Genomic DNA, 26505 nt, shown 5'->3' with positions numbered 1-26505 from the left:
AAAAGCAAGAAGGAACTCAATGAGACCAATAGATCATTATTTATTCAAATAAAAAAAAAAAGTTTTTTTTCTCTGTGTCACTGATAAATATTTATTGCGCCTAAAGTTACTTTTCTGATTTTAATGTTTGTCATCGTTATTCTAACTAAAAAAAGGTGTTCAATTAAAATTTCAAAGGAAATATTAATTTCTATTTCGTATAACATTAGAAACTTGAATGATGAGTCATTAAACCTTAATTATGTCTTTATAATCATATAATTAAATTTATTTTTATAAATAAAGTTTTTAAAGAAAACATATATTTTAACGTAATTTGATTTAATAAGGTTCATGTATATCTAGTTTAGGATAAAGTGCATGTAAGGACTCGGATCAAAGTTTCGAATTTGTATATATGTAATCGCTTTCGGTTCATTTCGTCAATTCGCTATCGGAGGAACAATTCCTTTATTTATTATTTTTTAGAGTTAGATTCTTTTATTTAATTTCTCTATAAAAACCTCCTCGATTTTCTTTACCACCTCCAATCTTATTTTTTACAATATCATTAAACAATTTACTCGATCCTTCTATTAATTTTAATCGATCATCAAAGAATGTTTAATAGGAGAATTCAACTAATTCAACGTCAAAGACGTAGAAATATTAGAATATATAGAAGATATGCACCTTTTAACATAATTGTAAATCAAGTTGTGCATCTGCCATTACAAACTACAACCGATCCATTTGCGGCTCAACTATTTAATGGATCTCCCTTCTATTAATAAATATTTGGTAAGTGTGATTCTATCTTTTACGTGATATAATTGATATATTATAACTATAATAATTCTTAATTTTAACTAATTTTTATATAATTTAATATTGGTCTAATATCAGTGCATGTTTAACTTTGAATATGAAAATGCGATGCAATAAAATCTTATATAAGGCTTCCCTAGTATAAAAAAAATTCTGGAAAAAACTCCGATAAATGATCATTTTCTAGTTTCATTCCCAAAGAAACTCAGACTTTGATCATTTTTATGAAAAATCTTTTATAAGGCTTAAGACTAAATTTATGGAATAATTATTAGTCGATACTTTTTTTTTAAAAAAAAAATTCTACTAGCTATGAAAATAATTTAATTATAGACTTGTAGTTTACGTAATTATCTAACTTTTATAGTCAAGTTTTATGTAACTTTATGCATATAATTTGCGTAATTGTTAATTAAGATTAATCATTATTTATTTAAGTAATTAATATATGCGTGGGTTAATTTATAATATAGATCGTGCGAAGTATTAGGTAAAGTTAGTATATCATTTTATTTTATTTTATTCGGAAGAAATGTGAAAAAGGTTAGGACAAAATACATCAGATGACTTGATGGATTTCTATATATATTTGAAAGATATAGTGTATGCTGTGTTCACTTAGTGGGGTATGGCGCGCCAAAAAGGCAATTAAAATAATTTACTTATTATTAAAAGGAATTTTTTTCTTGGATTAACATAATTTTTATTTTATTTACTTTGATTGACTTTGTTATCATCTTGCATTACTTCAAATTCAAAAATCACGGGTGTATTTGCTGCGGTTTTTTTAAAATAAAAAAAATCGAAGTGTCAGATCGACATTATAAAGTAGTCGAAAGGGCTTCATTTTTGAAAATGAATTTAAAGAATTTAAATATCATTTATACATTTATATTTATTTCATATATTTCTCCGTTTTATAAATTATATAATAAACATTTTTTCGACTTGAGAGATAAAAAAAATTTTCATTAATAAGATAATGACTTCATACAGTAAGTAAATTTATTATATTTAAAGTATTTTTCATTTTATACAATTTTTATTCTCAGAGATTTGCTTTCGTTCATGCGATTTATTCCGAGGGTTTAAAATTACTAGGGCGATAAAATATTTAGACCCCAAATAAGGTCTTAAATTTAGTTTTAAAAAATTTATTTATATTATACAAATTACAAAGCATTATATAAATAATTTCTTTATTTAAAAAACGCTCAAAACGTTTTAATTCCTTCAACTAAGCAGTTTGTCAAAGTACATTTAATTTTTTAATGCAAAATCTCAGCCAAATTCTTTTTTACCGCTTTGTTCAAATTTTTCAAAGTTAAAAAAGTAAATTTTTTTTTTTTCGGATTATTTCTTTATAATACATCCGTATATCATTTACTGATATATTTTTGTCTTTCCCGGATATTTAAAATAAAGTAAACTATATATATCTTTCTTTCAATCTCCTTCCTTTTTAGAAACGAAGGATACTGGTACTTGTTTATGTTTATGTCACACTGATTCTGATCTTCAATTAAGAATTTCCTTTTTCATAATTTCTTTGATAAAGTTCTAAAATAGGTTAAATAAAATTTTTATCCCGGCATCCTAAGTTATCCCTGAGTCAGGACCTAGTACTCCTTTGATTTTTTTTTTTTTATAAAAAGAGGTTGTTCATGAACAAAACTTTTGAACTTATTTTAAATTTGTTTTTACAAAAAAATTTGTTTTTCATATTTATGTTATCGAAAAAATTAATTTTTGTGTTACAACCATTCATGGTTACCTAATTTATTAATATTTTCGAAATCTTGAATATGAAATTAAGATAAAAATATATAAATACGTCGATTCCTGGTAATTTGGCCCACATGCCGAAAATAATATTTATGTTCACTTATTTATTAGATGACAAATAATTAGCTAATATGAATGAGACCTTACTTTCAAAGGGTAACGATATGGAGTTATTTCACTTTCTATCTATTCGTAGGGCCTTTACGCTCCCGGCATGTTGAGAAAGAATTTAAAATATATAGATTTGATTTTAAATTAACGGTTCGTTCCTTTTACTCCTAGACTAAAAGCGTATCGATTAGATTTAAATAGCGATCCACATATTCATCAACAACCAATTCTAAAGAATATCCTTTCAAAGATGGTTCGAGAACAATAACTACTGAGTTACTACTCGACGTGATAACCAGAGGAATTCTTATTCATCTTAACTTATGGAAACAAATTGGCTATTACGAGATTTGTAATGACGTTAATTGTTTTCCTCTCATTCTATTCTCACCAATTAGCTCACAGTTATTTGTTTTGAAGATATCCTTACTTAAATAATCCCACGAAATTTGGATGAAATTTCGACTTGTACTCAGGTTTTTGCTCATGTATTAAAAAGTAAGTACTATTTAAGCCAAAATATTTGGATTTATTACAAAAGCAACTACTAGTTTGGAGATAATCGAACCATTTTTTGAAACCTTTCTTCCGGCAATTTTTGAAATGAAGCCAACCTCTAAATAGATTTAACACTCCTAAAAAGAGAAAGAAGTAAAAATATCGAACCAACAGATTCACTTAATCGAAGAAACCATGAAAAATTATCTATTAATTTTAGGAAATACTTTGAGTTTCTGCAAAAGGTTGGGTCACTTGGGTGGATGAATAATTATAATGATCTAAACTCCGCTAAAATCAGGAGCAATGCTTTTATTCTCAGTAAGATCTAGACGCTTTACAATATTGAATAGTTATTGGCTATATCAGTCACAGGACTGATATAGCCTCACATCCAATAATGGTGTTATCGTTCTGACGTTTTTGATCATGCATTAATTAATAACATCATAAATAATTTTTATTTAACTTTCTATAAAGCTATTTTTAATCCACTTTATTAACTTTATTTAAACTTTTCCTACAAAATATTCATTTACACCATATTTTTTACTCCATTTTATTATATCAATCATGTGTTATTGCTATGCCTAATAAAAACATCGGTCTATGAAAATCTGCATGATCCTATTGGGCCGAACGAAAATATTAGATATCAAAGAGCTAATATCGAAAATGGTCGTAAGAATAACACAAACGATCAAACTGATCACGATGTTAACATGAATGATAGAAATATATTTTAAATATCTTGTTTAAGTTTAATAATGATAACTTCGGTGGTTAGTAATTGTCCGAAGCGTATGTAGCGTAGGACCGTTTACTTCTAATCATTTCAGATGCAATGTCGTTCTGTTCCGCATGCTTATCGATCAAATTAGATTTTGTATTTAGTTTAGTACATGCACGTGATGTAAATAACTGAACGGTTTTCGTTCCCTAGTTATAAATATTGCATAAACACAGATATTTTATGATTTCTTTTACGATTTTGTTACGTCTAAAAACGATAAACCCTCATAATAAAAAACTTACAATTAAAATTTTGGTAATATTGAATTTTTCAATAGATTACTTTAGATTACTTTTCCATTAACTTGATTAACATTCTAAATAAAGAGAAATTTTTTTCGATCGTTATTATCTATTTTATATTTCATTTATTTATTTCAGTATATTAAAATAAGTTAAAATTCGAAGTACAAATAAATGTAATTTATATTTTTTTATCGCTGTTTTCAAAAAAAATATGTAAAATTATAACAATGTAATACAAAATAATTTGGAGAAAACTTTTTTATAAACCTAAAATTAAAAATAAATTGCTTGTATCTTATATAAATAAGTTATGTGAACTTTTTCAAATACTTTTTTTCTTGAACTTCAAAATTTTTCATGCTTTTTCTATGAATTTCAAGCACAAGTGATCAATATAAAACAAATTCGAATTTGATTGAATACTCACGTAGTCGTGCTCAAATTTATTTATTCAGTTTGTTTACTATATATATTCGATATAGTCAATGAATTATATAAATTAAAAACTAAGGTTGGTTTATGGAATATTATTGCCGTATGTCACGTACACGAACGGCAAACAATAATAATGAGTTTGCACAATAATTAACACATTAACTATATACTATTTGATTTATATCCTAAATCTGATAAACTCAAAGTAAAAATAAACGAATGAAATGAAAACTTTACCGAAAAAAGATAAAAAAACATGGAAAATACAAGGTAAAAACCTAGCCTGAGTAGGCAAATGGCACGTTATTGACCAGTCATTTGAGTAATAAATGACCAAGTCATTTGACCGAACACCAACAAATTTTCTACCCCACGTGACCTTAAAATATTCATTACCGGTATCACACCCCATCGCGTTTTCACTGTTTATATTATCTGACTCCCAAAAATATTTTTTCACATTTCATTAAATGTCACCGGTCACGTGGGATAGAATTTTTAATTATAAAATTGTTGGTCATCGGCAACGATCATACGATTATGACTTCGGTTTAGGCCTTGACGGATGACAGGTCATCTGGCGGAGTTTTTTTATTCGATGGATAAGTAATACTCTTTCTTGCCAACTTCACATAAAATAAATAAATAAAAAACAATCATATGATTATATAGACGAAATTACGACGTCATTCACATAATTTATAATTCTTATCCGTAATTTTTTTTTTATCAGAATGAAACTTTGCATATCATCATATGATTGTCATGACCATTTCCCAAGAAAATATGCCTTGAATTTTATTGCGTCTTTAATAGGTCCCAGTACATATGGTGCATATTACAAAAACACAAAATCATGTTAGACCAATTAAAACCCCAAGGCCCAGGATAGATTTGGTTGTCCTATATTATAAATAATTTTCATTTAATCTTTCAATGTATTAGATAAAGTGATAAAGAATAATAATTTAATAACAATAATAAGTTTCAGCGATTGTTGTATAATTATCTTTCGAAGATAAGAAGAAATAATGCAAGCATATTGTAACACGAATTTAATTTAAAAGTTGAAGTATTATTGTATTATTGTAAATAAAAGAATTAAAAATAATCAAGTCAAGAACAATAATTGGGGATAAGTTCGATATTGTTGATTTTAAGATGAAACAAAAGTTTCTTTAGATCGAGATCCAAACGTATATGTTTTCCATTTTATGAGTTGTTTTCGGATGCACCGTGTCGAAAAATTATGCATATTCATGCCAATGTTTTGTTTCCCGTTCTTCCTAGAGCCAAAACTCTTATGTAATTAATATTATTTATAATCTTTCATCGGCGATCTTTAATTAAATGGTGACACAGTTTTAAGATCGGCTGTTAATTTTTACGATTTGTCAGTGCTATTATGTATGCTATGTATTACTTGTAATACTAATCGCTTTAGAGAAAGAAAAAAGAAAATTTCTTATATCGAAATAAAATTCGGCATAACCTTATATTCATTTCTCCATTTTCGGCTACACAATACGTACTAAATAAATAAATAAATAAATAAATATTTATATATATAAAATGATCTTCCATCGTTAGACATTGATGTAGAAAATACCCAGTATCGGTTCCGTATCCCGATGGCTGCAAAACACATAAGAAACTCGATTTATTTCCATCGTATATGAATGAATAAGATAACAAGAATTAATAAAGTGTATGTAATCCTTACATAAACTCATTTTGCGATTTGTGTTAATAAAATATGTAAGTGGCTTTTTATATTTCAGAATGAATTCAAAAAGGTATTTAAACCCTGAGTTTTTTCTCAAGTTTGAACTTTGTAGCAATTTGCAATATCAAAGCTACCATATGAAAACTTCTTTATCTTTAAAAGAATATAAAATATGTGCGAATGGGAACCTTATTCGCGAATCATCATTACTGGGTAAGCTAATACGATTTTCATTACACGTCCATTAAATTATTTTATTATTTATAAAATATATTTTTAATAAAAATTAATCAACCTCAAAAATTAGGCCACATTTATTTCAATATTTTACCGAAAATAGGTCTACCAAAATAAATGTAGCAATACGTAATATTAAAACAATAACTTTATAATCTTCTCGGCATGTGCACACTCGTTCGTGCACATCGCATTTTATTTCGTATTTCTTCACATTCGCTTATCGAATCTTCTAAGTTATAAAATTCCTCGTAACAACAATTATGAACTTTTTATTATTTTATTATATACCCTATGAAAAGCCTTTCGATCCTGATGATCTATTTTTTTCGTATCATATTTATCGCTTTTACAATTTTTTAAATTTCTTATGATTATGTACCTTGTGAAAATTGATTTATTTATTATTCGAATATTCGTAATTTTTGATCCTGGCGATTTATTTTTTTCGTATCATATATTTATCGCTTACGTACTACTGTATTCACAAATTTTTAAACCAAATTTTTTATTATTATATACTTTTTGAAATATTGATTTTGACCCCGGTTTTTTTTTTCGTATCATAGTATATACATACCTACAAATTTTTTATATATTTTGCGAAAAATTGATTTATTCATTATTCGAATATTCGTAATTTTTTATCTTGGTGTTTTTTTTTCGTATCATCTAAATTTTTTTAAATAAAATTTTTTATTATTATATATCCTATTGAAAAAATCGATTTATTTATTATTCTGATTTTTGATCCTAGAGACTTGTTTTTTTCGTGTCATATACTTATCACAAATTTTTAAATAAAATAATATTATATTATAATTTTATATAAATCACAATTTATATGAAAATGAACATGTACTTATGACTATCATTTTATCAATAGTACAGAATTTTAATAAGAAAAAAGCATAGACATGTCGGAGATTTTGTACAACATAATGAGCACAAACCAGCCCAAGTTACTTTATATTTAAGCCAAATTTCCTAATTTTTTTAACCTTTTAATCCCGAAACGCAAGTTTTTATATGAAAATCAAATAATAATTTGAGTAACGTAACTTTCTATAAAACAATATATAAAAAAGGAAATATTTAAGTTAATATATTTGCTGTAGTTCATTTCACTCGCAGCACTGTATTGTTTACCTATCACAATGATCAACTTTATCATGTCACTGTTCAATAGAATTTTATGGGATATTCTAGAACAAATCCTTTTATATTATACTGTAATTTCTGGAATATTTTTTTTTTTTTGTGTATAAATAACATAATAACATACAGCAATACACATAATTTAAGTTTCACCTGTCATCCCAAAGAACACTTTACAATTATCGAAAAAAATGAACAAAATTTTTTCTAAAATCAATAATCCTACTGTAAGTTAATCACGTGACATTACAATTACTATAACTTCGGCTTGTTATCTTGTTATCTGTCTGCATATGATATGATGTACTATTTATTGTATGGGATTAATTTCATTATGTAAGCATTTTGCCGCTCAGTTTCTAAAAATAGATCTCACCAATCAACATATTCCAACACGTGGCCGTAGAGAACAACACATCGACGAATATGTGACAAATAGTATTTTGACTGAGTTTCCCAAAATACTTTATGAATTACGGAAACACATATAATACAGCGTATCATGATTCATGATTTAAACTAACTTTAAAATCAGCCTTCATTTCAGCAGTTGTAAAACAAAGAAAATATTTTTGTTATTGTTACATAAGTTTAAAATGATCTTTTTTTTTTAAGGTTTAAACAATATATTTAAAATTACCTATTACGATTTTCAAATAGTTTAATATAGTAGTACATAACAACCACATTTGACGTTCATTACAATGCAGGAGAATTTATTTTAAAACTTCAAAGAACGAAAGTGATTTTATTTAATACTGTGAAGGTCAACTTCAAAGAAAAATTGTTTATTCTGACATATAAACATACCTTTTTTTGGATGTTTAGTTTCCTTAATTTGGTTTACAGTATTTAGATTTCCATTTTGTAAAAGTGAATCAACGTGAATCACGTGAGTTTTGCCTTCAAATTTCTGATCCAAGTTTCAAATTCATATAAATTCATATGTTATCGCTCTCAGTTCATTCTGTCGATTGATATTTTTCTTTTCTTTTACATTCGTTCATGATTTCGTTATTTATAAATCTTGTATTTTAAAGAATTATACACAAATTGATTAATAGGTTCGTGTATGTTCAGATAATCAAGTAGTTTTAAATTTGTATGCTATCGCTTTCAGTATATTTCATCAATTTGGAGGGACAATCCCTTTATTTACTAATACTTTTATTTAATTTCTCTATAAAAACTTGGTTTCTTTACTTTCTCCAACTTTATTTTTTACAATATCATTAAACAATTTACTAGATTCTTGTATCAAAGAATGATTAATAGAAGAATTCAACGAATTCAACGTCAAAGACGTAGAATTATTAGAAGAACATATAGAAGATATGCACCTTTTAACATAATTTTAAAGTTGTGCCTGTGCAACTACCATTACAAATAACAAATGATCCATTTACGGTTCAATTATTTAATGGATCTCCCTTCCGTTAATATAAATTTAGTAAGCATGATTCTATCTTTATACTGTAACTATAACCTTAATTTTTGCATACATTAAATCTGACTGAACGTTGTAAATTTTTAATTAATATTAGCCTACAGTCGGTGCTATGCTAAGTAAGGAGTTAAACATATGATTTCTTTTACGATTTGTTATGTCTAATTTTAAATATGAAAAAAATGCAATGCATAAATAATAGTGCTCCTACCGGGTCGGATTCGGTCAGGTTTGGAGAATATATCCGACTCGACCCGGCAAAAATAGAAATGATCCGATTTTAACCCGACCCGAGTATATTTAATTCGAATAACCCGGGTTAGACCCGAAATTTTCATTGGATAATATACTGTATGCTTAGTAATATATCAAAAATATTTTTTCAAATATAATTTTTTCAATAACGCAAGGTAATTGATCTACAAGATGATCATAAAGGTCACACAACTTTTTGTTATTAAAACTAAAGCTAAGCACGAATTTAAAGATATCTTTAATTTCTGTTTATTTATTGATTTATATTTGAACTATAAAATCGAAATTATATCACTTGCTTTAACAGAAATTTGACTATACTTTATATCTGCCAGGACTTTAAACACATGCATGCTCTAATTGTATCTGCTTTAAGACTACATCTTTTTGCAGCGTTCAAATCGGTTCCACTGGAAACTACTGGAATGCTGGTTGCTTTATTAATCATCAAAATCATCTTATTAGTTAATGTAATATTAATAATTAAAATAATAATTCATACACATACCCGAAATTGCAAGGTGTCTCTAGCAATTTTCGCTAAGTGAGGATATACTACCTCATTCATCTAACAAAATTATATAACGTAATCAATATTAACGTGTAATCGATATGTGATCAGTGATTTTAATGATCATCCGGGTCTAATTCGGGTCAAAACTCGAGTCAAGGAAATGAATGACCCGACCCGACGGGTCGGGTCATGCGGGTCACGGGTTATTAAAATTGTTAGTACCGACCCGATTTAAAATTCACTCGGATTGAATTATCCGGGTTAGACCCGAATTTTGCGGAGCACTAATAAATAATCTCATTTATAGCAAATTTTCATTAATAAGATTATTTATTTTATTTTATTATTTCAATTTTCACATTCATATGTTATACAAACATTATTTTAACATAAAATTCAATGATGTTTTAATATCTTGGAAATTGGATTATTGGAAACAGGGTATGCTATTGGCTATAATTGGTAATTTCTTAATAGCGATCTTCAGTAGATACGTACTAGTTGTGACAAGTATAGAATAATTAGAATATGCAGCTATCTAAAACATTTTTTCAAGTTACCTTTACAATTAAGCAATTAAGCATTATGTAACTAAATTAATTAAGATTTTTTTAAGTAATAAATGATATATAATTCGGTACAATATTTAGTAGTCTAATATACAACAGTAGTTTAAAATTAAAATAATTATTTATCAGTTATTACATGTGTCTACATTCATATCGGCGGATTTATTTCATCACCTAAATATGCTAAATTTTTGCATTATGCAGGCACAGCAAAGTTAAGGATGCGTTGCACGATATCCATAAAGATGTGTGATTAAAAAATTGATGCGATTTTAATTTGGCCGGAATTAACATCATTTTGGCCAGATTTATGTTATGTAGATCAGTGTAACATCATATGATAACGCCATTTTTTACTTTGGCTTTTTTTTTAATTTAATTTCTAATTTTAAAAAGTACGCAAGTATATACGAGTCTACAAGTTAAAACTTAAAATTGATTTTTAAATTATAAATACAATATCTATAAATACTTTAAATTTAATGTAATAAGAAAAATAAACATTTTGAACGTTCAACACTTACGACAAAAAAATAGTGAAATATAAAGATAGTACTTTCAAAATATCTTTACAATAAGTCTTCTCAAATGAACCTATATAAGCAAAAAAAAGGAGAATTTTGAATAATATTTTTTTAAAAAAATTCTTAGATCTAAGGCCGGGCAAAAAAATTTTGGCCAAAAACTTAAAATCACGTGATAAAAATTTTTTACTATAAAAAAAATTTCCATTTTTCGAAAAACTGACCCGGCCGGTCACGAAAATCTAAATTTTTTTTGCCCGGCCTAAAAGGTAAAAAGAAAAAAAAAGAAATAGAAAACTAGCCACTAAATATTCCAGTCTGACACACCCTAAGTCAGATGGGTTGTGACTAAGTCGGATGGGTTAAAACACGGTTTTTTAAAAAAATATTTTTTTTTAACGTTGGCAAGTTCAAAAAAAATTTACAACTCCCCTGATGTGAAATCTTGTGTTTGCTGATCAGTTTAGTATTACGCAAAAGGACCAATGAGGCAATAAAGTAATTTTATCCCGTGAATCAAATCCGCCCATATGAGTTTTCACTTTAAATTATATTTATTAACGGTTAATATTATATTATTTCGTTTGTAGATTACTTTTCTTTTAATTCTAAAAGTTCAGGAAATTTCAAGGACAATACTGACGCAATATATTTTAATCATGTAACGGCTTAAAATAAATTATTTTTGGTATTGAATTAAGAAACCAAAAAAAAAAAAATTTCAATTTGACAAATTTCAGAAAAATTCCAGTCTATAAGAACCAGTAAAAAAAGGTATTGCCTTTATTATAATATATTTGTAAAATACATATAGTAAACAATAACTACAGTAAATAATATTTTATCAATTATCATAGAACTATTAATTACCATTATTTTGAGAGCTAACCATTTGACAGTTATTATTTTGTTGAGAAGTATAAGATTGATCAAAGGGAAAAGGAATATTAGAATGGTTAGGAGGTATATAAGTATTAGAGTTTATCATACTTTCATAAGTACGATAATCTTGAATAAATCTCTTTTGTACATTATAATTATCGTCATAGGTATTTACTTGTGCCAAATAATAAACTAGATCTTTTTTCAAATGAAATTTGAGATTTTCTTGATGTCTCTTAGAAAATTCTTGTTGTTGATACTCATAATTAACGAATTGAATGTTATAAATAATTTTATTTAAATATTGAAATAAAAATGTATGTGAAACCATTTCACAAGTTACTTGATAAATCTTCTTAATTTCGGGTTGTTCATGATAAAACACAAAAATGTTGTTAGGTTGAACGTAATTATTCATCAAGTTATTATTAGTGTTGCTTATTAACTGAGATACACTTTCAAAATTAAATGGTATTTCTTTGCAAATGATATGATACGTTTGGAAATCATTGCAAGGTGCGTAAAAGAATGAATATTCGCTTATAATATCAGTTTTTTGAGAATGAGTTAATAAAGGTGGATGAGGTGATTGAAGTGGCATCTGCTGATAAACTTGCATGGGTTGTAAAGTATGGCGTGGGATCATTTCTTGGATATTGAAAGCTTGATTCTCATTCATATTTAATTGAGTAGGTGGCATAGAAAGTTGCGTGATAATAGGCGAAACTTGTAACATATTGTCAATAGCAACTGGAATGTCTCGCGCATCATTTATATATGACGAAACGTTGAGAGTATTATCAAGTTGAGGACTAAATGGAGTATTGGTGGTGAATGAAGTTGAATTGATTGTTGGTTTTCCAAAATTTTGAATTTGTGATTGCATAGTTTAATGATTAAAGAAAAATTCGTATTTATGTCTTTAAATATTCTATAATTAAATTACTAATTAAATTTGAGTATTGAGGACGTTGAGATATTCTAAATAATATAATTTAAAAAAGAGGAAAGGGAAGAGAAATTAGAACATTATTTATTAGTTATGACGCGAGTTTATCGATTAAAATAAATCTACTGCTAATATTAGAAAAGATTTAATTTTTAATTCAAATACAGTAATTGTCAATTGAAAAATATCTTTTAAATGTTTATAATTTTATCGATAGATATATAATAAATACGGGAATAAGAATTTTTCATGAAAATTTTTTTCAAGCCTTTTTATAAGACGATTATGAATTTGTGATCTTCATTATTCAATGATTGATGAAAAACGCTTGGGGTGGTGAAACAGTAATACAAGTCGGATTTGCGCCAAAGTGATCAGTGGTCTATCGATATTATGTCAAATTTTATTGGGTGTGACAATTTAAAATTGATCTGATAGCGATAAATAAGAAAATTAGGCGGTGCTTGCTTACACGAACGAAAGTTTAGGGGAGAATTCCTTCTGATACAACTTTTATTTCGTAATTGTGCAAGGGATGTTTTGATATAATTTTAATCCTTAAAAGGTAAATAAAGAAAACAATGAGAAATTTTGAATTTCAGAGATAAGATAATAAAAAAAAAAATTTTTTTATAAAAAAAATTGTTTTTTTTCCAACTCCGATTTCGCACTACAAAGATCAAACAAAGCAACCAAACAATCAATATTTATTATGAAAGAACTGAATACAATAACATACTTTTTTGTGCTAAATATTATATCCATCATAATGTTACTTCGGTCATTATGTAGATTACTAAATTAAGTAAGAAATTTACGCCAAATTCTTTCCTGTGTCACTGATCATAACCTTATTAGGCTACTTCATAATTGAGTTCATTAAAATTTCTAAGAAAATATCAATTTCAATTTCGTGAAAATTGGATGAATAAAATAAATAAATAAAGTTTTAAAAAAACATATTTTATGCTACTAGAATTGTATTATATTGTATAGGTTCGTGCATCTAGTTTTGAATACAGATAATCGATTTCATGTAAGAAACCGGATCAAAGTTTAAAATTTGTACTTAATGTACAGTGAGAGTGTACGATATTAACGTACGAACTGGCCAGAATTAACGTTAACGCTATCATGTGCAAGTACATAACTCCTAAACTCGGGCCAGTTCGTACGTTAATATCGTACACCACTGTACGTTAAGGACGCCCAACTGATTTTAAAATATTATTGAGTTGACCTATTAATTTTTCAATTGGGCAGAACAAGTTGTTTATTAAAGAGAAGTGTCAAAGCATAATTATTCTATAAATTCTCATGTAGAACTCAGGGTGCTATGACCCTTTCGGTTCTTTTGGACTTTCGCCTATCAGCCGTCAAGAGAAATAAAACTAGAGGAACAAGTCGATTATCTGAAGAGGATTCTAGAACGTTTGGCGAAAAGTATAATGATAATACAACCAGATGTGGACTTTCGCCCGTCAACGGCGAACATCACATAGGAAGTGATGCAATGGGCATCGAATGTGGGGAATGTTTTAGCCGAAGAACAATTAAAGGGATACAGACACAATTTGGGCAATTGTCCAGAATTTGTTCCTTGGGAGGCGATATGTGGTACCCGCAACCTTTCGAGGAACTTGCCATTTTATTTGTACACTCGTACTCTACACCCAAGTACGAGAATCAAGAAATGAGCACCAAAGAAGTGATAACTTTATTTTAGTTGAAAATTTTGAAGATAATTCTCGTATTGCAACCTTAATCAATTATATGGTTCTTGATAGTGTCATAGTGATCCACGAGAACTAATTTACTATATAAATCGAGTTGCTTCGATCATATTGTTACGGTTGGGTTTTTATGTGGGATGACAAGAGTCCAATGTTATGGCCAATAGGAAATTCTCCAGAAGATGTACCAAAACAGTCTGTTAAAGGAGTTGTATGTGAGTGTATTAGAAATCATTAATGTACATGTATGTGTGCAAAAAAAAATTATTACAGCATTGCGTTTTAATTATGGTGGTTTAACTTAATTCTTTGTGTACGCTTTCTTTCAGATACATACCTGCCGTAAAGAATGATAAATATTTATATAAAAAATTTATATATCGTTTAAAGTAGTGCTTCGATCCGGATGGGATTTTAACGGATCAATCCGCGGTTTACTACGGTTTGGCAACGGTTTATTTGAGTTGGAGCTATAAGTTTGGCCAAAATTAATAAAATTTGTAGAAGAATAATTTTTTTAAATCTGACAAAAATTATAGTTTGACAAAAATAATAGAAAAATGTTGTGATGCTAATCAACGGATCAATCCGGATCGAAGCACTAGTTTAGAGGATGAATTACGAAGTCTTTGAGTCAACTGATCTTCAATTAAAAATTTTCCTTAGATAACCAAATAAATTTAGAATTATGAACTCACATTAATTCGTTCCTAATTTCCGAATGGCAAAGTAGATAGGCTAAAAGTATGATGTGAACCCAATGATTAGTTACGTCTCTTTTCCTCATACGCCAAAGAAAATATCACACAACATGCATATCGATTTCGTATCTTTTTTAATAATTAGTGGCTAAAAGGGCGGATTGGGATATTTTTTTAGTTTTCCAAACACTGACTCAGGTCCAATAACTGCAAAAAATGGATAATCTGTCATGTACTCAAATATTCAGTACAAAGACGTGAACATAAAAAATTTTCCAATAAGAATTCTTTAACGTATAATGAAAAATTATGATCTTTTTATTCGCAGATCATTTCGATCTCTTTTTTGATAAAAAATTAAAAACTCGATCAATTGATTGTTAAATTAGTAATAAATGTTACCATTTCTTTTTTACGATATTTTTATTTTTATTTTTTACTTGTCTCTAATGAAAAAAAATACTTTGTCTTCTATTTTCTAATAAAGAAACGGGGAAAAAATACTTTTTATTTTATTTTATTATAAATAACGAAAAAAAAAAATAATTTTTAAAAACGAAAAGAATTAAAAGAATTGCTTTCTTTCTAATTTTATAAAAACGAAAAAATACTTGCTTTCTAATTTTCTAACAAAAAAAATTTTTTTGTTTTTCTCAAAAAAAAAAAAGCTTTGTCCTTGATAAAAATGTCCACTAGCTATTGTATACATCTGAATATAAGGAAAAAGGCCTCCTTCTTTCATTGTAGATAAATCAATAAATCAATACTTAAAGGAATATCTTACCTTTATAAATGTAAAATTCGACGATATTAACAATATTTCCTTAATTATTATAAATACAAAATATTGTGTTTAAGCCTTCGCCAGATAATTTGGATTGACCAGGACAATTTGAGACAATGAATAAAAAACCCTAAATTAAAAAAATTTGTAGGATTTTTTCTTCCTTCTGAACAATAAATATACTTATAATAATAATAAATATCGTGCTTGGGCCCTATAAGAAATATGTATACGGAAAGGATACGTTTTGTATACATTTTATGTACGTTTCTATAGATTCCGTATACAAATTCCGTATATTTAATAAGCAATTCATTTTTGAACATTTTTAAAAAAACTAATGTATATGAAGTGTATATGGAAAAAAATAATCATACGGAATGTATACGGAATTTTTAAACTTAATATTTTTAGTACAAAAATCTCGTATCATAACACGAGATCATGTGATTATTTATTGTTTGTTATGATACGTTTTTTGTTTTTTATATAAACCCTTACTTTGATGAGTTTGATCTTCCGATCTTCCTTTCTGTCTTCCCTTCCTTCTCTTTTTCTCTTGTCTTATTTTTGTTATTTTTTCTAAATTTTTCTTCTTTTTTCGTCACCCTCCTTTTAAAAAAAAAATTTTTTTTTCGTACCTCACTTTAAAAATTTTTTTTCATCACTCTCCTTTAAAAAAAAAAATTTTTTTCGTCACTCCCTTAAAAAAAAAATTTTTTTTTGATTTATTCTTTTATTCCCACTCTTCTTTTTTTTTTAAAAAAAATTTTCTTCTTTCTATTTCTATTTCCTCTTTATAAAAAATTTTTTATTTTTCTAACTTTGACGTCGTCTCTTTAAAAAAAAAATTTTTTTTAACTTTCCTAACTTCGTTACCCTCTTTTTAAAAAAATATTTTTTTTTTGATTTATTCTTTATTCCCCTTTCTTTTTTATTTATATTTATCCCTTTTTTTTATTTCATAGGCCAGCAGATTTTTTTTGTGAGAAGATTCAGTTTCTTTTTTCTTTTTTGTAGATCAGTTTGGGAGTCTTTTCCTTTCCTTTTTGTAGGATTGTTCAAGATTTTTTTCTTTTTTTAGGTCAGTTCGAATTTCTTTTTTTTTTTTTGTAAGTTGGGTTCAGATTCTTTTCTTTTTGTAGGTTGTTTCAGTTTTGTTGCTTCAGAGTCTTCTTTTTTTGTAGGTAAGTTTTGGATTTATTTTGTTGTTTTGGTTTCTTTTTCATCAGATGCTCCATAATTCTTTTCATTTATGTAGGTCAGACATTCTGGAGTTCTCTTTCTTTTTTTGTAGGAATGCTGACCTTTGGTGATTTGGACGATTGCAGATACTACTATATGATGGGGGGATTTTGTTTCCAATTAAGTTAGACGTTCTTATGTTTCTTTTTTTGTTTTTTTTAGGTTGTTTGACTCCAAATGAACCTGAACTTATAGATAATTTTGGTTGCAATAGGTGGTTTTAATGAGGAGGGAATTTTCATAATGTATTTGTATTTTGTTTATTTTTTATTTTTTAATTTAATAAAGTAAAATTAGATTTATGTAAATATAATTATAGTAAATTGTAATACAAATAGTAAATTCAGTGACCAAATCGTATAAATTTCGTGATAAAATCAGTGATCAAATCATGTAAATTCCATATGAATTCCGTGCAAATTCCGTATCCAAACCATATATTTAGTGATACGGAATTGTGCATTTTTCCGTATCCTATTATGATACGTTATTTCTAAGGAAAAAAATCGTATAAAAACTTTATAAAAAACGTATCCAATTTTTTTATAGGGGGGGAGTTGCACATTCTAGTATAACTAGTGAAAAAATATCAAATTTTTTACGTTCATAGTTAAAAATAATTCGCAGACTCAATTTTTTTAGTCAAAGGTCTGTAGTCGATTTATTGCATGACAAAGGAATACTTCCTTGAACTAACTAAATATGGAATTTATTAGCAATTACTTATGACCATCGATGAGTAAATTCCGAAATAAGAAGCACAGAATATAAAATACCGGGACATTTCGTTGTTTTTCCGTGCCTTACGGCAGTGGCCGCGAGCATAGGGAATTTAGCAATTTACAGATGATCGTCGATAAATCGAAATAAGAAGCACAGAATATAAAATACCGGTTGTTTTACGGCAGTGGCGATTGTTTTCAGCTGCGCACCCGCAACCAAAAGTGGCTTAGATACGGATATGTGGCATCTAAATCATCTAAATTTAATTATAAAGTTTCTTTAAATTCGCAGCATTTAATAAATGAACCTTTAGGTTATAAATGCCCATTACATAATAAATTATAATATGAATTTAGTTCATTTTGATCGTGTATTTTATTTTATTATACTCTTAAGTAGATCTGCATGTATATTGAAAATCTTAGATGCGGGACTTCGTATATCTAGATTAATATGCGGAAACTTTCGAAATTGTCAGTGAAATCCGCATGTGCTTATTTAATTTAACAAACAGAAAAAAAAATCACATGCGATCCGCAAGCTCCTGAGGATCTAGGGAACGGGAATGATTGTTAAGTACAACGGCAAGACATTTCATTAGTCCGAAGTGTAACAAGAGATTATTGAAAATTTTGAATAACTAGTCCCCTGTAAAAAATTTTATCTGTAATTTCTGTAAAAACTCCGTGAATATGATACATTTACGGAAATAACATGAGATAAAAAAAAACATGGAATAAAATTTTTATAAGGCTGGATAAAATATTAAATTGCCTGTTATTTTCAATAAAAAAAAAAAATTTTTTTCTATTTTCCATTACTATATTATTGTTAGGAATATACCTCGAGGTCACGAAATTATATTCCTTTTCTCGTCTAGTAAACTATGAAAAAATTCATTGTTTTATCATTATTCTTGATTAACGTACCATCCGTATTGTCCGATCCAACTCTATGCAATAACATAGTTCATAGCGTTTCAAGTGTCGCGTTTGGAAATTATTTATCCTTCTCTAGTGGTATACTTTTGACTTTCTTCAACAATCCCTCCAAAAATGATACTTCTTTATTTGCCAAATTAAAAAGATCTTTAGTACAAACTGCAGTCTCACAATTAATGGCAGTATTGGCTCTTATGACTTTCATGACGATCAAATTCTTCATATTAAATAGTATAGAATTACCTAGATTTCTTAATTTATGTTCTCTTGTTATGTATGGTTTATGCGGGGCAACTACTTTAACTCAGTGTATCCCGAGTAAATTTAAAAGTGTTCGCAACACTATTCGAGCCGGGCTCTTTGTTCCAATCTATATTGATCAAATGATTTTTCAAATCTATATGAAACTCGAATTTTCACCTCCTGGATATATGGGTGTGTTTCAATGGATTAGTATTCTATCTATGTTACTCGCCCTTCCATTGTTATACCTCATTAGAAAACAAGACTATGCAAATGAAAAAACAATATATGCATTCGTATATCCTTTTGTGATTCAGATTTACTTGCATGTTGGATATTTATGCTTTTATTTATACTGTGACGAAGGTTATTTATCGTCAACATTGTTATTATTCAGCGGTTTTGCACTGGGTAATGTTATTCACAGTGCTTATTACTTGGTTTTCCCGAGACGGAGATATGAAGTTCCCGACAAAGGCGATTATATTTATAATCCACCCACTAATAATGATTATTTGTACAGGGCCATTGCGTTAAGTGACTGTAAGTATTTTTATTTCTTCTGACGAAAAAGCTTAAACAGAAGGCCAAAATAGTGGTTTCAGAGCTAAAAAAGAATATTTACATTCTCCGAACAACTTATTAGACGACGCACAAGATGAGAATGAGCTGTCATTTTATGAAGGGGAATCACTAGAAGTTGGTTATATTGAAAGTATGTGGTGGCCAGCAAGGAATAGTCGCAACAAAGTTGGTCTAGTCCCAATCAACTACGTAAGTTTATGATAGGATTATTTGATCATTTTGGGTTCATTTTAAAACTAATGTCTTCATATCACATCATATTTAGCTGCAAATCATTCCGAAAGATGGTTACCATATGATATAAGTACAGGTCCAAGGCGCTGTTCAACATAATAAATATAAGATAGAGTAATTAGTAAATTATAGGAATTTAGTAATATGTAGTGATTTGCTTATTGACTATATCATTTATACTATTTATAGGATGCCATATTTAAAATGTATTTATTTTATAATTTCTCTTGTTTTAAGGATGAATCAAATACCTATTTAATATTGATTTTTGTATTAATCCTATTTAGTTATAAACTTACAATGATTCATTTTTCGTATATTAAACAATAAAAAATGCAATTATCAGAGAAAACAATGATAGGGGCGTAGGATGTTTGTGATCGACTAATCAATAACTGATTCTCGATCGGATATTTGCCGATATATACATAAATTTAGGAGAAATGATTTACTTTTTTTACTTTTTCCCGAATACGGTAAAAATTCATCTTAAAACGATCATGTATCCATATCCAGTTATCCGTTAATTCTTTTTTTTGTAACAAACCGGATGGTTTAAATTCTTAGCCCAACTCAGGCTGATCAATAATTACCCGAACTGAAGTTTTCGGATATTTCCATATTTGTTGTTACAGGAAAATTCGATGATCTTGTACCACTATATCAACAGATCTGTTTAACCATCGTGTATTTTATTTGTTCTTTAACAAAAATCACTTGATAAATGAAATTCAATAAAAAAAATTTGCTCTTTTTTAAAATTTAAAAATAAAATAACTCCTGCTCCTACTACTGGTATATTTAGCAAAAAAAAAAATATTTATAACTAATATTTATTAAATATGTAAAAAATATTGTATTTAACGCTGGTTTTAATAATAAAGTTTCTTATGATATCTAATAATACAAGTTCTAAAAAAATTATAAAAGACAACGCATAAATGTTATATCACGAAATCAAATGGATTCCGAATCCACATGCATATGTGGATACGGGATGTTGGCCAGAATTAAAGCATAGTGCCGGACTAGGATTTCGTAATGCTGGCCAAGATCCGATTTCCATCGGTATTCAGAAACCACATACAACAAATCGAAAATTGATTTTAAAAGAGAAAATAATTTATTCTAAACTATTTTCTAATATTGCTCGCGTACTGTAATAATATCATTATCGTACGACCTGACCAAAACAGAAAAGTTTATCAATAGTCTATATAAGTTTATTTTATTAAAATTTTTACAAGGAAATACTTTTAATAATTGTAATATTATTTACCTCCTCCTACTAACAGCAATAAAAAATATATCATGTTATGGTCATATGTAACCGTACGATAATAACAAAATTCTATCTAAAAACGTAACCAATAGACAATTGTATTTTATTAACTCTTATTGGAAAAATGAATAAATGATTGATTGTAATTTATTATTCGTTTCGTCAATAAAACTTAGATCTCTTCACCTTTATTAGATTTCAAAAACAGATTAATTCAAACTGTTTACGCGTAATTCAATCATTTATTAAGTCAATAAATTATTAATCTTGGAGTTTTTTACCGGATTATCCTATGAATAATTTAATAATTTAAAGATAATCCATTTGTTCCAGAATAATTCGAATTATTCTAGAATCTTGAAAGATGTTTTGAGTTTATTTTTCTTCATATTGTTTCATCAATATTGTATTTTGAAATAAACGTACTATTTCTTCATCTGTAAGAGTTGTTATTATATTAAGGATACAATATTTTCTATGATTATTAATTTTAATATATACGGTATACAGTATTTAAAACTACTATATTGTTTCCTTTTTACATATACTGCCCTATAAGAAATCTGTATAAGGAAATGATACGTTTTATATACTTTTGATATACGATTCGTATAAAAATTCCGTGTATTTATTTAACAAGTAATTCATTCTTGAATGTTTTTTAAAAAAATTAATATATGCGGAAAAATCAGTGTATACGGAATTTATAAGGAATTTTTGATAATAATTTCCTACAAGAAGTCTAATAAAAAAATGATACGTTTTGTACTGTATACATTTTTATAGATTCCATATAAAATTCCGTGTATTTAATAAGTTTTTAAAAAATTTGCTATAAGAAATCTATATATGCGTTTTTCATATTTTTATTAGTCCGAAGTGTAATTCTACACAAGGTGATACAAATGTCCGAGGATAGGTCACTTGAACATATTGAAATTCGGTGAGGGATTTGTTCTTTAATTCACAACTGGCGTTGTGAAACTTAATTATCTTTGTTTTTTATTAATAAGAGACGCTTATGTAGGAGATTTTGATTATATGTAGTTAATTAGATATTATTACTAATGTACTATATTAATGTTTGTATAATCATTATTATTGGTAATATTACATAATAAATGCGTTTACCGACATGTCAATATACACATTTTTAACATCAATCAATATACGCATTTTTATACATTGTTATACGTGTCTTTAAACTTTTACTGTATGTTGTTTTACACATAAAACGCCATAAAATTGTTTAATATTTTTAAGTAGCGTTGATTGACATCAAGGTTCGTTACTCCACATTTTTTGGTGTCAAGCAACACATGACATTTATTAACAATTTATACGACTATTCAAATTACCAGAAATCGGTTTTGTAATCACAATAATAATGAAATTTAAAAACATAATACCGTAATTATACATTTGTAATGCATACGTAATTTTATAAAAAAATTTATTTTTTTAAAAAATTATATTAAAAATTATAAAAAAATACGAAAAAAGTCTAACCCAATCAGACAACCCCAATTGGACAAAAAAAAAAAATTATAAAAAAAATATAAAAAAAATATGAAAAAAAAGTCTGACCCCAATCAGACACGTCCAACCCCAATTGGACAAAAAAAATTATAAAAAATATAAAAAAAATATGAAAAAAAAGTCTGACCCCAATCAGACACGTCCAACCCCAATTGGACAAAAAAAAATTATAAAAAAATATAAAAAAATATAAAATATGAAAAAAAGTCTGACCCCAATCAGACACGATTGGACAAAAAATAAAAATAAAAAAAAATTTATTTATTTGAAAATTAAAATTTTAAAGCCAGGCTCCTTTCTGGTGTTAAATTTACAATTTTTCGCTTGGTAAGATTTGCTGGACCAGCATTTAACACATTGGCCTTTAAACTCGGAAGGGATTTTATCGCAGTAAGCTACCCAGTGGAAACCGGTACAATAGATGCAAGTTAAGTTTCCTACAGTATTTTTATGTTAAATTTAAAAATAAATTATTGTTAGATAATTTATAAACTTTAATTTTATATTAAATTGATAAATACCAGATTGTGATGATGAGACGTGTAGCGACCAGATATTCGAGCGTGACAGGATATTTGATGTGGTTGTATCCGCTACTTCCTTTGCAGCTTCTTTGATTTTCATTGTTAAACATCTTCATTTTCTTCAACTTCTTCATGATCTGAATCCGTTACAGAAATTATGTTAGAAGCGATATCTGTGAGCTTTCGTGTCTTTTTATTAACCTTGCACGAAGACCTGGTTTTCTAATATTAGTAGAATTAATAGAAATTTTTATTTTTAGTAAATTGATATATACATTTGGCCATTTAAAAAGATGATATAGTTCATTTAAATGTTTTATCTTCATCTATATTTTTTCAATATGAAGTAAATTAATTATTCACTAATATTAATTGACATACTACCTTTAATATTATGCTTATTTCAATCGGTAGAGCCTAGCATATCATTTCACCAATAATTTCTGCTTATTTTTCCATAAATACACCATATTTGACGTATGTCTTTTTTAAAAGGCCGTAATTGTCTCATTCTTGAATTGTTAAATATATTTTATATAACAAAATCTTATTACCAAAACCTGATAACTTATTCACGGCTCCATGTCAAAAAAAAAAAATAATATATTAAAAAAATCCTAAAGACTTTTACTTACTGTTGATTATTTTTTATCGAGTTAATAGCCATAAAGGAAAACTTCTTTAGCATGTCGTTACGATTTTTTGTGCTTTAAGAACTTGTTCGTTTATTTCAAATTCGTTATCTGTAGTTTTTTTTTGATACGTTACTTGTAGTTTATTTTTTTGAGTCATTTTTTTTAAAAAAAAAGAAAAAATATTTGAAAAATAAAAATTTCGTTTTTTTATTCCTTTTTTTTCAAAAAAAAAAATACATTTTCTAAAGAAATAAAGAAATCACATTTTTCTAAAAGAAAAAGTCATGGTAAAATTCCAATTTAGGGAATAGAACATTATTTTTTAGAAAATCTTGACGTAATAATTGATAATCTAAAGATTAAAAAGACAGCTTTCCCTCGTTTCTACTAGTGTGGCGCAGTGCGCTTTTGAGAAATCCGTAGTAGTTTTTAACTGTTGTTAACTTGAAATACAAAAAAAGGACTTTTTACCACTTTGTGGGCAGTTTCAAACGTATTCGGTCCGAAGTTTATTAGATAAAACTTTTGCCATCACTAAAATAATTTTTTAGAAAAGAAAAAATAGATACAACTTAACGAGTTTTATTTGAAAGAGAACCCCTTGTTAATAATAGATATTTTGTTATACACAAATTTCTATTTGGTTTAGCTATTGTATAGCGTTTATTCCTACTTTTACTTTCTTTTTGTTATTACTATTACGTATTTCCTCCCTCCTTTCTTTTTGAATAATTTTCTTTTCTTCAAAAATTTTTCGGTGGGAAAAATTTTACATGATCTGACGATTTTGGTAATCTAGCTTGCTGAATTTCATGCAACATCTGTGAAGATTGAACAAATCAATAGATAATCAGACAACGTGCAGTCTTACGAATTTAAGTTGTCCTACGTGTATGATACGCAGTTCCCATTGAAATCTTATGCAGGTTCCAATCGTTTGTACAATGTTGGAAGAAGAAATTTTTATTATTACTGGATAATCTAGTGATACATACGAATAACCCCAAATGTTATCAGAAATCAGAATTTATCACCACGAATGCAGCTAATATATGAATGGTAAATATAAATTTAGTAATTTTCTTACTAGTTTATGTTTTACGCAAGAATTCATTCCATCTCGAGCTAGAAGAAAATATTTTGAAAGAATTAGAACTCATTTGAGTCAACAATATGAAGCTATTGAAGCGCAAAAAAGGAAACATATAAGGATATTTCAGAGAAAAGCAATAGAAAAACAAAAACGTTTTTTCGTTTTAGTTATAGAATTAGTGGATTTTATGTGGGAATTTATGAACCATGAACGAAAATCGTCAGCATCACGTGAGAGAAATTGGTCACGTGGAAGATCCGAATTCTGGACCAATGCATATCAACCGATATTTACTTGTATGGCTTATACAAAGGTTGTAGAGTTTGGAATCGATTAAGGTTAATCGATTAATTAATCGACTAAGACGGTTAATCGATTAAGGTACCTATGATCCATAACTACGTATTGCAGTGATGGACAATGACCAGGTCATATGAAAATTTTGAAATGACCATTATGACTTAATGGTCATATGACATTTGGTCATAATTAGGCTGAAATTAAGAATTTTGGCCAAAATTACAAAATTTGCAAAATTATATCACGTGATATTACACAAATTTCCTAAAAAGGCAATTTTATTTCTCATGAAATTTGGAATTTTAAGTTACACAATTATTACAAAAAAGGAAATTTTGATACTGATCTTTAATTCTGGCCAGAATTATACTTTTAATTAATCTAATATTAAAAATTTACTAAAATTTGATTGGTTAATAATATATGACTAAAGTCATATGACTAGATAATTTTAAAATGACCAAATGACCTATGACCAGTCATAGAGGTCATATAGGTCATTTTAGGTCATAGTCCAACACTGACGTATTGTACAAAACATAATTTTTCTTTTTTTTTAAAAAAAAAGCAATTCCGTAAATTTAATTTAAGCCTTGTTATTTTAAATAAGATTTTATTGCATCGTATTTTCCGCCATATTTGAAGTTAGTGGGTTGTAACTAATTTAAAAAAGGCGATGATCATATACAGTACATAGTAAAATTGTAAAAGAAATCATAATGTTTAATTCATTACTTTTTCACTGACATTAAATCAATATTAAATTAAAAAATTACAATCAAAACAAAATTAGTTAAAATTAAGAACGATTATAATTACAATATTATCACGTAAAAAGATAGAATACACTTACTAAATTTAAAAAAGAAAAATATTTATTAACGGAAGGAAGATCAATAATTAGATGCGCGAACCTATTAAATCAAGTTGCGTATAATTCTTTATGATACAATATTTATAAACAACGCGTCACATATGAAAAATTCTTCGGGAAAAACTCCAATAAAT

The 26505-nt window shown here is 27.3% G+C and overlaps 5 protein-coding genes across 5 annotated transcripts; 4 read left to right on the top strand and 1 right to left on the bottom strand.

Moving 5' to 3' along the window:
* Window positions 1–11966: 11966 nt before the first annotated feature.
* On the bottom strand, window positions 11967–12872 carry OCT59_014836 (uncharacterized protein; the record flags this gene model as incomplete). Its single annotated transcript, XM_025310040.1, has 1 exon — window positions 11967–12872. The coding sequence occupies one exon, from the start codon at window positions 12870–12872 to the stop codon at window positions 11967–11969; it is 906 nt and encodes a 301-aa protein (XP_025186805.1).
* A 1399-nt stretch (window positions 12873–14271) lies between these two features.
* On the top strand, window positions 14272–14661 carry OCT59_014835 (uncharacterized protein; the record flags this gene model as incomplete). The annotated part of the gene is made up of 1 exon (XM_066150275.1): window positions 14272–14661. One exon carries the CDS (start codon window positions 14272–14274, stop codon window positions 14659–14661), a length of 390 nt encoding a protein of 129 aa, XP_066002457.1.
* Window positions 14662–19007: 4346 nt separating this feature from the next.
* OCT59_014834 (uncharacterized protein) lies at window positions 19008–20194 on the top strand (the record flags this gene model as incomplete). Its single annotated transcript, XM_025329327.2, has 3 exons — window positions 19008–19848; window positions 19952–20079; window positions 20156–20194. The coding sequence occupies 3 exons, from the start codon at window positions 19008–19010 to the stop codon at window positions 20192–20194; spliced, it is 1008 nt and encodes a 335-aa protein (XP_025186803.1).
* Window positions 20195–21065: 871 nt separating this feature from the next.
* Window positions 21066–21287, top strand: OCT59_014833 (uncharacterized protein; the record flags this gene model as incomplete). Its single annotated transcript, XM_066150274.1, has 1 exon — window positions 21066–21287. One exon carries the CDS (start codon window positions 21066–21068, stop codon window positions 21285–21287), a length of 222 nt encoding a protein of 73 aa, XP_066002456.1.
* A 3869-nt stretch (window positions 21288–25156) lies between these two features.
* On the top strand, window positions 25157–25534 carry OCT59_014832 (uncharacterized protein; the record flags this gene model as incomplete). Its single annotated transcript, XM_025324315.1, has 1 exon — window positions 25157–25534. One exon carries the CDS (start codon window positions 25157–25159, stop codon window positions 25532–25534), a length of 378 nt encoding a protein of 125 aa, XP_025186802.1.
* Window positions 25535–26505: the final 971 nt, after the last annotated feature.

The sequence above is a fragment of the Rhizophagus irregularis genome, chromosome 22, assembly GCF_026210795.1.
Source record: "Rhizophagus irregularis chromosome 22, complete sequence".
NCBI lineage: Eukaryota > Fungi > Glomeromycota > Glomeromycetes > Glomerales > Glomeraceae > Rhizophagus > Rhizophagus irregularis.
The sequence above is the reverse complement of the archived record's forward strand: the minus strand, read 5'-3'. Positions and strand labels throughout refer to the sequence as shown.